Source organism: Protobothrops mucrosquamatus, unplaced genomic scaffold, assembly GCF_001527695.2.
Source record: "Protobothrops mucrosquamatus isolate PMUCROS unplaced genomic scaffold, P.Mucros_1.0 scaffold186, whole genome shotgun sequence".
Lineage (NCBI taxonomy): Eukaryota > Metazoa > Chordata > Lepidosauria > Squamata > Viperidae > Protobothrops > Protobothrops mucrosquamatus.
Window position 1 is genome coordinate 167,497 of NW_015386544.1, and position 14,344 is coordinate 181,840.

Below are 14,344 nucleotides of genomic sequence, written 5' to 3' on the forward strand. Positions count from 1 at the left end.
TATTATTATTATTATTATTATTATTATTATTATCCATCCATCCCTCCCTCCCTCCCTCATCAACCTGTACAAAGCAACCACATTAGATTTCTCCATGTACTTCTTAGAAGCTGCCAGTAAGGGTCACTGTGAGGACAGGGAATAGACATAGAATGAAAAGTGTTTGAATATTAGTAGCTCAGATCTCCAAGCTTGGCGATTTGGCTGCAAACGTTTCATCTCCATTGGGCGGGGGGAGACGTTGAACACAATGTCAGTGCATTTTCATTTCCATAGAATGAAAAGTTAACCTACCTGGCTACCAAGAAGAGGACACAGCTGACTGCAAGGTAGGCAAGTAACATGAAGAGCCAAACCCCGGGAGAAAAGGGGTCTAGAAACGAGAAATAGCCAGGCTTGCGCCCCTAAGACAGAGATAATAATAATCATTACAGTTCACTTCTACGACTTTCAGACAAATTTAAAAACAAACCTTTGTTGAACAGAATAAGTGAGTAAGCTAGACTAGCTTAGGTGGGGTAGTTTGGGATTCACTGTCTCCTGGTAAGACATCCACCATGCACATGATCTGAACTAGGCGGTCAAAATACTTTATCGTTGTTCCCAATAAAGCTACAGGAACAAGTCCAGCTGAGATGGACACCAAATCAAGGCTACTCTCCATTTTTCATGAACGTCTAGGCGCAGGGGTTCTCAACCTTGGCAACTTTAAGACTTGTGGACTTCAACTCCCAGAAGTTGCCAAGGTTGAGAACCCCTGGTCTAGGGAGATTCTCAGTCATCCAGGTCATGGTTGTCCAAAATGTGCTTTTTCAAAAGGCAACTGGACTTTCTTGTTTTTCCTTGAAGACGTTTCGCTTCTCATCCAAGAAGCTTCTTCAGTTCTGAAGAAGCAGCTGAAGAACTGAAGAAGCTTCTTGGATGAGAAGCGAAATGTCTTCAAGGAAAAACAAGAAAGTCCAGTTGCCTTTTGAAAAAGCACCTTTGGGACATTCTTCATGAAGCATCTTCACTTTGAATCCTGAGGCTCCGTGCTATCCAAAGCAGAACATCCAGATTCAGTCACAGCTTTGTTCCATACAGTATTATGAACTTGTGAACTCTAAAGCTTCCTCCTTCCCTTATGTATTCAAGATGGACAGTGAATAATATTTATATGTTACTTATATGTAAGGGTGTAGGTCTATATGTAAGTTTATATAGTATGTTTTAAATGTATGTTATGTATGTGTACACTTTGAGAGGAAGCAACTAAATTTCATTTTTAGTGTGTGCCATTGCGCCCACAGGAAAAAAATGACAATAAAGGTTATCTTATCTTTTCTGTTCTCAGTTGATTCCTTTCCTATGACTGATTTTCAGTATCTTGGGGCAAATGTTTTAGAAAAGGGGAATTTTGCAAGAACCAGCTTCTTGGGAATTGATCTCCTGGATAATAGCTGTTTAGTAACAAGCCTATTCCAAATTAAGGTCCAAAGCTAGATGCATGGTGGAACAAACAACTGCTTCAAGTGGAAAAAGCACAAAATTTCAGAATTGTGGTAGTTCGTTTGTATAACATGTTTTCTTCTGACCAATGCTAGCAGGAAGATGGCTTATGTCATACAGATCTAGTGTTTCCATAAATCACTTTTGCCACTTGTCCAGAGGAAAAAAAATAGATTTTGTGTCATGTTCTTCATTTCTCATGAAACATTTTCAGTTTGCATCCTGAATCTCTACTTGCTTTTCTGTCTTCCAGGGATTAAATAAATAAAATCATCATTATCACAAAGTGCAATGGCATCTATTAAAACCAGCAAGCTTAACACTTTGTCTAAAAGCATTCATGCCACAACAAACCATTACATAATTTGTCTGAATCAAGTAACAAACAAACAAACAAACAAACAAACAAACAAACAGGGAAGGGTATTTTAGGATATGTGGATTTCAAACAGGAGAAAAAGACAATTCGTTCTAACACAACGTTTGTACTTATCCACCCCCAAAACTGGTTGGGCTTTGAAAACAATGGAAAATGGTGTGTTTCAAAACACACAGGTTTAGATTGGAAATCAAGGTAAGTATCTTTCATGAAAAGACGGCCTACCCTTTCCTCTCCCGCCCCCATGTCCTTCGGATGAGGAGTCCAACTCAGAAAACATTTGTTATTGTCTGTTTTTTGGCTAAAGAAAACAAAGGCAAATGCAACCAAAATCAGTGTCTTCTAGTGACTTAACTACGCAGAGACTCTACACGTGTAGCATGTAGTTGTGAAACTGGTAATTGCACAGTTGCCCTGGCGCACATGGTCCCACATTAGAAATACAGGTAGTCCTTGACTTATGACCACAATTGAGCCAAACATTTCTTGTTAAGTGAGACATTTGTTAAGTACATTTTGCCCCATTTTATGACCTTTCTTGCCTTTGTTCTTAAGTGAAACACTGCAGTCGATAAGTTAGCAACACGGTTGTTAAGTGAATCTGGCTTCCCCATTGACTTTGCTTGTCAGAAGGTCACAAAAGGGGATCACCAGATCTTGGGACATTGCAACAGTCATAAATATGAGTCAGTTGCCAAGCCTTTGAATTCTGATCACGTGATCATGGGGATGCTGGAAGGGTCATTTTCCCCCCCAATGCCGTTGTAGCTTTGAACAGTCACTAAATGAGCTGTTCTACCTGTACTTTTTCCTTTAATGTATAAGTACCATATCTTGTCCTATCAAGCCCAGATCTCTAATTACTCTAATTACTATTTTTCTACTGCCAGGAGCTTTTGGCATAAGGGACCTTGAGCAAACGTGAGGCAGTTCCTTCTTATCCATCACAGGTCTACTAGCTTTCTCCCACTTTGATGAGTTGCCCATTTAGACTGCTCTAAAAGGAAGTCACAAGTTTGTTAAACGGAGATATCCATTCATGTGAACACACAGAAAGGCCGTGGAAAGTTTCACTGTTGGAAAATACAGCAGTATCATCTCCCTGCTGACAGTATGCACCAAACCCCTGAGTCCCAAGGCCTGATTTAATGACCCCATTCCACAATATTCCATTAGTTTGAATGGGGGAGGGGGAGAGGAAGAAAGCTGTGTTTTTAACAGCAGGTCAACAGCTAGCCCTCCTATTAGAGTCCCCGTGTCAGAAAGCCACACTTGATTAAATTGCAACACATGAAATTGAGACAAATGACAGGCCCATTTGAGCTTGCCATTTGTAGTTATTTGTGATGAAGCTTGTGTGTGTCTGTGTGTGTGTGTGTGTGTGTGTGTAGAACAGGGTATGGGCAAGCCGGGTCGGAGGACTGAGAAAAGAAATGATAGAAGACGGAAGCAAAATGTCATCTCAACGAAGAGGAGGAGGAGACGAGGCAATGCCACTTGAACAGGCTGGAAATGCTTCTGCAGTTATTTGTTAGGAAACATCTGATGGAAACCATAGATTAACACAACGCCAGCTGCAGTTTTCCATGCCGGAATATGAAGGGAAGAGGCACAGATGGGCTTTGAGCACCATTTTCATCAGACCTTCACAGGAAGACTAGTGTAATGAGTTTTCAAGCCTTCTAGTGTTAAATTAATATTTACTCTTTTAATTACTTAATTGCTGCACTGCTTTTATACAGTATATACTAAGCAACAGGCTTCCCCCCCAAAAAAAAACCCATAGAGAAGTTACAGAGCAACTCTAAGACACAAGAGCCGACGTTTGGAGAGGTAATGTGAAGAACAACAAAAAAGGGAAGCAAAATGCTATACTAAATTCTACATTTGAGCTCGGGATCCAACAGTACCTATTGGTTCCTTTCTGTAACATGTCAGATTATTATTTTTTTTAAAAAAAGGTTGACCCTGGAAAATCCCAAGGCACAAAGGCTGCCTCCTACCTGCTTTGAAGGACACAAAGACAACTCTTGTTCTAAACTGCTGAAAAGACTCGATTTAGCAATTCTTTGCTTTCTTTTGAGAGACTGGCTTTAAAAAAAAAAAAAGACAAGAAAACAGAAACCAGGGATATAGCATTCCGTTGCAAACCGCAGTTTGAAGGGACAGAATTCCGTGGCAGATAGACCACCAGAACGGGTAGATCATACGGTTTAGGGGCAACCGCTAAATGTTTCAGTGAAGTTTCCATCACGATAGTAGAAAACAACAAGATGAAGAAATTTGGCCCATTGGCAAATGCTTTTCTGCCATTGAGCTGATGGCATATTAGAGGGAGGATATGGAGGTGCCCTTCCTTTCTGGGAAAAAAGCATTTCCTACTAGCAGATACTGGAGAGGCAGATAGCCAAGTGGCATGCATTTCCCAATTCTGGAAATCCTGAGAAGGAAATAAGCAAAATCATGGCGATGAATTGCGCAAATAGGTAGAATCTCTCCCTTCTTCTTCTGACTTCTTGAGCAGACATGTCAAACACAAGGCCCGGGGGCCAGATGCGGCCGGCGAAGTGGTTTCATGTGGCCCGCGAAGACATCCTGGAAACAGTGAGGGAACGGCCCCCTCTGCCTTGGCCCTGGCCCAGGCCAGACGGGAGCCAATGTACAATTTTGTGGTGGCCATCTATGCTGAAACGCATTCGGTCTTAGCTCCACAAGGCTGTCCGGAAACAGCAAGGAACCAGCCCCTGCCGTGTCCACCCCGACCCCTGGGTGCATACTGGGGAGGTGTCACCCTTTGAGAGGAATGAAGAAATGTACTATCGCCTGGAAGTCGCCAGCAAATGGACCTCGCCCACTTCACATATCCAGCTTGATGGGCTCCGGCAGAGGGGTTTCAGCAGGCAGTGAGGCTTCTCCAGTGGACCATGCCTTGGCACTTGCCCTGGTCCCACCCCCTTCTGCCAGAGACCTTCAGATCTGTCCCACTCCTGCCCAGGCCCCCACAGGTACCCTTGACGCGAACGATGTAGAACTGGCCATGCCCACCCAGTAGGCCACACCCACTCCATCCACGCCCACTCAGTAGGCCGCACCCATCCTGGCCACACCCATCTGCCCCCCCGGACAACCACAATGCTGATGCGGCCCTCAATGAAATTGAGTTTGACACCCCTGCTCTTGAGTATCTGTTGTGTTCCTGCTCTCAGGGCTGAGACCATCTAATAAAATGGCACAGTAGGAAAAGGGCAAGGAAAATCTTATCTAAGGGGAACTGACTTGATAAGCTTCCTTTTCTTTTTCTGCCTTTTCCCCCCTGAAATCTGCCTACTCTTCCCCCTCTCCTGTTAAGCCTATTTTTTCAAAACATTTTTTTTTCTTTCAGTGGGTGGTGTTGTTTTTTTTTTACTCCCCCAGTCACAGCTCAATCCAAGGGCAAAGGCAGAATTAGCATCCATCTAGGCTTGCATCTGTTAATATAATGGCCACCTGATTTTTGCACAGGGATTAGAGAGAGCAACTCAACCAGTCTGGGATAAAATAGAGTTATTGTTCAGTGGGTGAAGATGCTGCCATCTGAGTGGTGGGCCCATTTGTCTAAAGGAGTTTCTCCCGCTTGTCTCCCTAATGGAGAAATGTGGGAGTTCTAGTCCCATAAAACTGGAAGGCATCTTGTTGGAGATGCTGACAAAAGGCCTGCAGATTAGAAGCCCAAACCAAATGGCAGTAGGAACATGTACGTTCAAAGCTGAGGTTCTGACAGAGACTTGCACATTTGTCAAGGAGCATCGTCCAAGAACGGAGCTTTGTAGAAACTAGGAAGTCCTTCTATCCACGAATCAGGGTCTCCTGAAGGTAGCCAAAGCACTCTCTTCCTTCTTCTATGCTCCGTGAACTTCTGGAAGGAGAACAGATAACTCCTAGGAGGGAATTATCCACACCACTTTGCAAAGGGCAGAATTGCTACGTCACAGAATAGGAGGTTTATTATTATTATGTTTACAAAAGCTACCATGAAAGGTATCTTTAACCCCAAAAGGTAAAGGTTCTGTTGAGTCGAGCTAGGCTCTTAGAAACCGTCAGGAGATTATTTTGATTTTCATTTCAGCCTGCAGCCTGGTTTGCCCAGGTGATATCCCATTCAACTACTAATCAAGGCTGACCCCGATTAGCTTTTCTTCTAAATCAGCCAAAATGAATTAACTCCTGCCACCAGCTTTGATATTCCAGTACAGAATCTAATTTCTGATTGTGAGTTTTATAATTAGTGTAATTTCTAATTTTCCCACAATGTTAATTAAAAAAAAGCGGACAATATCTGGCACAGCATAACAAGTCTCTTGACCAATCTTTGCCCTAATAAAATCCTCAACGTGAGCTAATTTTGAGGTTTTAAATAATATCAAAATAATGCCTTTAAACAGTAGGAAAACAAACAGAGTTTTTTCCCCCTCTTTTTGGTAGACAAATCCTCACAGCTATTGCTTTGTTCAACATTTGTATGCAGATATCCTTCAACGTGCAAACGCTTTTAAGTGATGTATCTTACCAGGTGAACGCGATAGAGGATGCTGATCCCCAGAGTCATGAACGGCTTTGAGAAATCAATCACCTTCTCTCGCTCTGCTGTAATGGTCAGGCCGGCTACTGCCAAATCAGCTTTCTGAAAAGGAAGCACAGAGAGATCGATACCTGTTGCCCAAACGGGGTTTGGGGTAGCGAAGAAATCTGACATGGCTGATTTCTAAAGAATTATTCTCGTGGAAGTTTTGCCTAAGGAAGAAGGCTTGAGAGAAAGATATTCTTTATGGCATTGGCTCTCTGTGTTTGTGTGTGTGGAGAGGGAGAGAGAAAGAGAGAGAATGCAAAGTTAGGCACGTCTGACAAATGTCTTGAGCAAAATGAAACCGAAAGAAGCAGCTGACTCAAGGTCATATCCCAGGATTCTTAATTAAAGAGGTCTGAGTTGAAGACAATTTGGTCCCTAAGTTTCTCCAATGGTCATTCTTCAAAGCAACTATTTCAGTAAAAAACACAGTGGAGAAACAATCAGAACCCCCGTTGCTGATTCTGGAGGATGTAGCTCAATCTTTTCTTTTTGGGACCTTGGGGACCCCTTCTCTGCTTTATTGGGAACAGACAATCAAGCTAGGTTTCTGTTTCATTGGCCAAAAGGACACAACAGACATTCCAATCAATCGCAAACATGCAACTTACAAGCAATTTTCCCCAGGGAAATGAGTTTCAACTTCTGCCTCTCTCTTCCATGGCTATGGAAGCCACTGGTCATTGGAACAAAAATCTCAAATCCCTGTTCTGTGTCCTACTACACAGATGCCTGAAGAGATCTTGGAATAATCTTGGAACTAATAATGTGGAGTGTATCACTCCATGCCAGTGGGGGAGAATAATATATGGATCAAACCTTTCCCAGGTCACAAAGCCAACAGAGCAAGAATGGATTGGAGACACCTCCTCTTTCTGTGTGTGGACTGTTCCTATTTCAACAGCACTTGCTTTGTACTAGGAAGCTAAGCAGAACCTTAAACATCTTTCCCCCTTGCCATCTGGAATCTGAAAAGGTATACTCTGTCACCAGTGGCAACAATCTCCAATTAGGCGTCCTTTAGCAGTGATGGAATTTCCAGAAGTCTCAGAAATCTTCTGCTCCAAGTGTGCATCAGGCCTAAAGGAAGCTGGTGTCATACTGAGAGTCAGTGCAACGTATTAGTTAAGATGTTGGCATAGTAGCATTAGCAATAGCAGTTAGACTTATATACTGTCCCATAGCACTTTACAGCCCTCTCTGGGCAGTTTACAGAGTCAGCCTATTGCCCCCAACCATCTGGGTCCTCATTTTACCAAGCTCAGAAGGATGGAAGGCTGAGTCAACCTTGAGTCGGTCAGGATCGAACTTCAGGCTGTGGGCAGAATTAGCCTGCGATGCTGCATTCTAACTACTGCACCAACCTCAGCCATAGAAACTCCCTGGGTGATTTTGAGCCTTCTCAGCCATTCTACTTTGTAGGGTTGTTCTTTTATGCAAAAAAACCAGGGAAAAGTGGTATGTAGTTCATTTTGAGTTACCGAAGGAAAAGCAGGATGGAAGTCCAATAAAAAATAACTAATAAACCAGAAGAGTGTAATGTAGGGAGCTCTCCGTGGTCCTGGTTCAGGGCTCTATTCTTGGAAGATCATATCTTTCCAGAAACGCAGCCACAATCTATCACAGTTGGCATTTTGCAAATGGAAGCTCGGCTGCAACACCTTTAGTTAAAAGAACACTGCTGCAGAAACAGCCATAAACAAATGACAGGACTTCTTCCTTTCTTCATATTTAAATGGAGGTGGCGATGCGGCAACCTTGATAAGAAATCAAAACGAGCCATGCCTTACTACAAATTTTTTTTTTAACTCGTTTATATAACTTGGATAAGGATGTTCATTTTAAATGTGACTTTTATCACCTCTGGTCTTATTTAATGTCATGAAACTGCTCTTTGAGGGTGTGTATTTGTTTAAGGGAACCAAAACAGTAGCAAGCTCCCCGCCTCTCACATTGGTATTATTCCCAAGGTAGGAAGCCGTTGCATTGCTTCTGAAAATTAACTATACATATCCTACCCTTGTCCTTTACATCTCCAGGCTGGTAGGTTCCTCATTGTAGAGGAACTTGTAGAAACAATAAACAGGGATTTATCACTCATGATTCATAACCAAAGTTGAAAACCTCTGACAAGTATGTCAAAGGCTGGGGTATCTTGTAATCTGGGGTATTTAGTTCTGCTGTAACATAATGCACCCGTCATATCTCTCTCCTCAATTTATATGGTCTTGTCTCTCTCCTCAATTTATATGGTCTTCCACCTATCAGTTTTTATGGTCACTCTCTTCCCACGTGATTCTGGACAACTAATATCCTATTAAAAATAACAAATTATCTGTCTAAATATGTCAACTGACCCAGCTGGAGAAATGTAACCTTTTAGCTTGTGAACTTGAAATACGAATACCTTAACTATTCCTTTCAGTAAGCCATTGGAGAGAGAAAAGAGCTATATTTAAACCTGCATTTATAAAGTGAAAACAATGGAACAGTAGCAACACCACCCCTTGTAATCCTGAAAGGTTTCTCCACCCTTCTCCCCTCTGCAGAGGAACCTTGGTCCTTATTAAGTCTTATTGAAGTGGCTTATATTATTTCAGAATTCAGCCTCTACCTGTGACCGTGCAGATAAAATAAACTATTATTTTTCAGTATCTCCATCAAGAACAAATAGCGGCTATATTGGTGCACCCACACAAAGAATTTCATACATCCTTTTATCCTTCAGCCCTTTAGCACATAAGCCAAAATAAGCAGGTTTTTCTTCTGCTAGAGAAAAAAAAAAGATTCTTCCACAGAGTCAGAATATTTGTCTGTGCACTAAAAGACAGAAGGTCATCACCTCAGTCTTTCTGTTTGGTTAAGATCCCTGAAATCATGGTTTATGCTACCGATAGCAGCATCTGAACATTTGACTCAGTATGTTGTTTGGAATATACAAGCTAGATTAAAGTGCTCTGATGGATTAAAGTCCTGCTACTAATGAAACCCACCAAATTTAGACCCCTTTTAAGTTCTCCTCAGTTCAAGGAAAGCTCCATTTGATGCAAACCACAGAGAGACTCTGTTCTACAGAATTTGTCCCTCAGTTAAAGGCAGTGCTTTTTTTCTAAAAAAAAAAAAAAAAAAGTGCCAGAACTCACACACGTCATACAACCCGCCTTGCCTACCCTACAAGCTTCCATCCAAAAAAGGTGCCGGAACTCCGTTCTGGGTGTTCTATGAGAAAAAAAAGCCCCGGTTAAAGGCATAGACCTTCCTCCATTCCCAGCAACTATTTACAGCAAAGCATGTAGCAGCTCTCTTGCTTCCTTTATTAGACATTTAAAGGCCAGTAGACTATTTTCAGCAAATGGAAGTTGACACATCCATCACACTCGCAGAAGATAACCATTTTCCTATTATGTTTAATACCACAAATGATTCACAAAGGACCTTTATATTAATGTGAGTTCTCTGGGGCACTGGGGGTGAGGTGTCATTATGGATTTAGATGGCAAAGAACGCCCTTGTAAAACCAGAGATCGATATTAAAAGTAACATTCTCGAGAAAAGGCCATTGTCAAAACATAAACCACTAGAGAGGGCTCCAGATTCAGTCACAGCTTTGTTCCATACGGCATTAACCTTGTGAACTCTAAAGCTTGTTACTTATATGTAAGGGTGTAGGTCTATACATATGTTGGTTATAGAGTGTTTAAATGTGTGTTATGTATGTGTACACTTTGAGAGCAAGCAACTAAATTACATTTTTAATGTGTGCCATTGTGTGATAGTAAAAAATGACAATAAAGGTTATCTATCTATCTATCTATCTATCTATCTATCTATCTATCTATCTATCTATCTATCTATCTATTTATCTATCCATCCATCCATCCATCCATCCATCCATCCATCCACCCACCCACCCACCCACCCATCCATCCATCTATGGTTTCTAGCAATAAAAGTCCATGGATTCTTCACTCTGCTCTCAATGATCCACTTGAATTTTGAGTCTGATCAGGGCTCCGAGGGCACCAAAGATTGATGTCCCAACTAACCTGCCTGTCTACTCAACCGAGTCTCCAGGAAGTAATCCTTGCAAACGGATCGATGCTAGCAGGCTCTATGAAGTTTGGGTCTTAGGATCTGGATCTGAAATGATGCTATGCTGACTAAGAATGATAGGACTTGTATTCATATTCGAAAGCACTAAGTTATAGATACGAGAGACTATTTGTAGCTCAGGGTTGAACTGTGGGATTCTTGACTTCTATGAGCTTGGTTGTTTTCCAGTGTGCATAGGGTACTGATGATGTTACCTAGTTTGGTAATGAAATGCCTGCAAGAAAACAACCAAGCTCAGAGAGCACCAAGGACCCCACAACACTAAGTATGATAAGACAGAGCTATTTCATTCTTCTCTCGGTTCTTTTTTTGGTCTCTGTTTTTCGTTGGCTGTTCTGGGACTTTGCCCCTCCTGCCACACAGTCTTTCTTCTGGTTTTCTTAGAGTGATGGTTAGTTCTCTTGGATCTCAGGGCAAGTCCAGTCCTTATTGAGAACACAGATATAGTTTCAGGGCTACTTCTACATAATGGAATCTGAACGTTGATAAGAGAGGTGGCTGTACCCGAATTAGCAAGTTTAAGCTTGTCTTTTTGCAATGATAAGCTGTTACTCATTATCTTTGGTTTTCTTTTCCTAAGCTCATAGTTTCTTCACTTAAAGATTGATTATTTTCCAATAATCAATATTCTCCAAAGTGCCAGAAGGCAGGACAAGAAGTAACGGATGGAAATGAATCAAAGAGAGAAGCAACCTAGAACTAAGGAGAAATTTCCTGACAGTGAGAACAATTAATCAATGAAACGACTTGCCGCTAGAAGCTGTGGGTGCTCCATCACTGGAGGCTTTTAAGAAGAGACTGGACAGCCATTTGTCTGGAATGGTAGAGGGTTTCCTGCATGAGCAGGGGGTTGGACTAGGAGACCTCCAAGGTTCCTTCCAACACTGACATTCTGTTATTCTGATTAATTTTAAAAAGTGGAAACATCACGGGAGACAGAACATATTTTGTCTTTGTCATTGCATAGATGATGAATTAGGCAGCTGGAATTGTTGTTGCTTTGACTTCCTTGCTTGTGATTTTAGTATTGTTGTGTGCCATCCAAAATTGTGCTTCAGAACGTGGGCAATAATAAATATATAAATATTCTGGTGGCATCAGTATCTCCAGATGCTTCTCAGTCAGAAGGTTACTTCAGTTAGAACAAAAGCCTGCCTGCATCGAAAGATCTCCTGAGCATGATCCCGCTCGGTTTTTCATTAAAAGTTGATGTTGTCTCTGGTTTGCTCAATAAACCCCTGGGGCCCAACAGAATTCTTACTAACCGCAAATGCTGAATTTCATTGCCTTGGCAGCTAAGCCCCCTTTCAGTTAAAATTCAAGGGAGTCCACCCTCTCGTAGTAAATTAATCTGGTAGAGTAACTAACGGAGTTAGTTTTGACTATACTGGTGAAAAATGCTGTTTGATGGTATTGAAGACAGCGGGCCACAATTTAGTAAGAGAAGATTTGCTAAGTACTGTGGAAATTTATCCACGGTCAGCACCATGCCTGGGTTGCCTCCTGCAGCTGTTTAGGTAACACCTGCCAAATTATAAGAAAGGTTGTCCAAAACATCTGTGGGAGTTGGAAGGAGAATTTTGCCGGAGACTAGAGGTGCTCAGAACCAAGAGATTCTGTTTCATTTTTCCTGTCTAAGGCTGGAGGGAGGTTGATTCTCGGGCTCTACTTCTGCCTAAGAGAATGGGAGAGAAGCACATGACAGAGACACTCTGCCATATCATCCCTTCAGGAAGACTAACATGTAAGTCTATATTTTACACTTGTGCCAAAGAAATTGGTTTTTTTATAGTAGTGATACGTCCATGCACCCCATCTCCCCAAAAGCACAGAAAGAGCTTTATGCAATGCTTCCAAAATATGGAGTTGGTTCCTAATTCAACTCACGCAAGAGGAGAGTTTAAACAAATTCTTGGCTCCAGAACGACCGCATGAATCACTTAACGACTGCAGTGATTTGCCTAACATTCATGGCAAAAGAAAAGAAAAGGATGTAAAATCAGATGCGTCCTGTTTAATAACTGCCTGGTTTAGCAACGGAAACCCTGGTCCCAAATGTGGCCGTTAAGTCAAGGACTATCTCCTCACATGTCTACCAATAATGTAATATGTATAGTAGCACCCGTTAGGATCCCGTAGCAAGTGGTGCATTTGGAAATCTCTGCAAATTCTGGGGTGGGGGAGGGAGAAGCATGAAACCACAGAGGATTCTTAATGCATTTATTCCCTCTTTGAAATACAATTGGAGAATTAAGAAGTCCACAGCGTAAGATTGAATTTTGATGAGAAATGTCCCAGGCATATCCCTGCATTAGAATCCATGTCCAAACTGTGCCAGCATTCTCCAGCACAGAACACAGAATCCTAGGGCTGGAAGGGACCTTGGAGGGCATCTAGCCCAACCCCCTGATTGAGCAGGAAACCTTATATCATCCTGGTCAAATAGTTGTCCAATCTCTTCTTTAAAAACCTCCAGCAATGGAGCACCCACAACAATTACCCTGGGCCATTAATGGCTGCTCCCTTCCTGTCCACAAGTTGGGCAGCTGTATAAAGTTGTTGGATAAATAAAATAAAATCTCTGCCCAAATATATGCAAACACGCCAGGAAAATGTCTTCCAATGTCCCCAAATATTTTGACGTCTCCTCTCCTCCTCCCTTTTTCTCTTTCCTTGCACAAAAGATGATTTTTTTTTCCAGGTTGGGAACAGCTTCTTCAGGCCACCTAGTCTCACTGGTGGAAATTACAAAAAGGCTCCCTCAAGAAGACATTTAGAGTGGGCTGCCTCACATTTGACAAACAAGCAAATAAGGACGGAATTTACAGCTATCGTGACAGGTTACAGCTCCAAAATTTCGCCCAAGCTTTGTTGAAACCTTGAGGCGCATCTATGGTGCAAGGAAGGCAACTCTGAACTGGAGGGACCCAAAATCTGTATCAAAGATACGTTGGGTCAGTCAATTTTTTGTTGCTGAGTTATTGTATTTCTCCAGTGAGAGAGAAGTGAATTAATTATTATCCAGCAGTGTTCCTCCTTATGTTCCGGATCCATTTACAATGTTTATTCAGAAGTCCCATTCAGCCGAGCCTCTGGAGTATTAAAATAAAAATATTATCTTTCCTGATTTGTCTTGTTTTATGGCTTCCTGTCCAACTCATCTAGGAAATGGGTGATGAATTCCTCATTAATTAATTTGTTTATTTCCAAAGGATAAAAAAAAATAGTACTGCCATCTTTTCATTTCATTCCCCCCCCCTTTCCTTTCCTCAGTAAGCTGATTAATTAAAGACGATTCATCTCTATTCCTTCAGCTACACTGAACCAAAAGAAACAAAATGGGAAGTCTTCAACTAAAAGCACAATAACCTACTAGACATTAATTCACTAGTAAAGGGGGGGAAAAAACCCAAACACCAAATATCGGGTCTAAAGCATGCCGGAGAGCAAAGAAGATTGCAGCTGTAGGCAATGACATCTTTTCATTGTATCACACAAAGTGAGCAGGAAACAGCAATCCCAGAGAAATCGATACAAGAGCAATCGCAGTCAGACGACTCCCAGCTATTCACTCTTATAAAGCGGTGGCTGCTGTGTCAATCTTGCTTAGTTGGTGCGGTGACTTGCAGAAGAGGTCACCCATCCTAACAGCTGAGTTCTTAATTCTCCTTTATGCTGAACAAGCATCACTACATTACGAGTCGGAGGAGAGGCTGGGCAGTACGGTGACTAACAAATTATAGAAATAACATTAGTCTCCA

General features: G+C 41.9%; 1 protein-coding gene across 1 annotated transcript in view; it reads right to left on the minus strand.

The window, feature by feature from the left end:
* GRIK4 (glutamate ionotropic receptor kainate type subunit 4) overlaps window positions 1–14,344 on the minus strand; it is a 112,966-nt gene that overhangs the window by 15,838 nt on the left and 82,784 nt on the right. Inside the window, exons 12-13 of the mRNA XM_015813736.1 lie at window positions 6,414–6,527; window positions 295–404 (exon numbers count right to left, since the gene is read on the minus strand). Coding sequence (XP_015669222.1) covers window positions 295–404; window positions 6,414–6,527 — 224 coding nt within the window. The remainder of the gene's footprint in view (window positions 1–294; window positions 405–6,413; window positions 6,528–14,344) is intronic.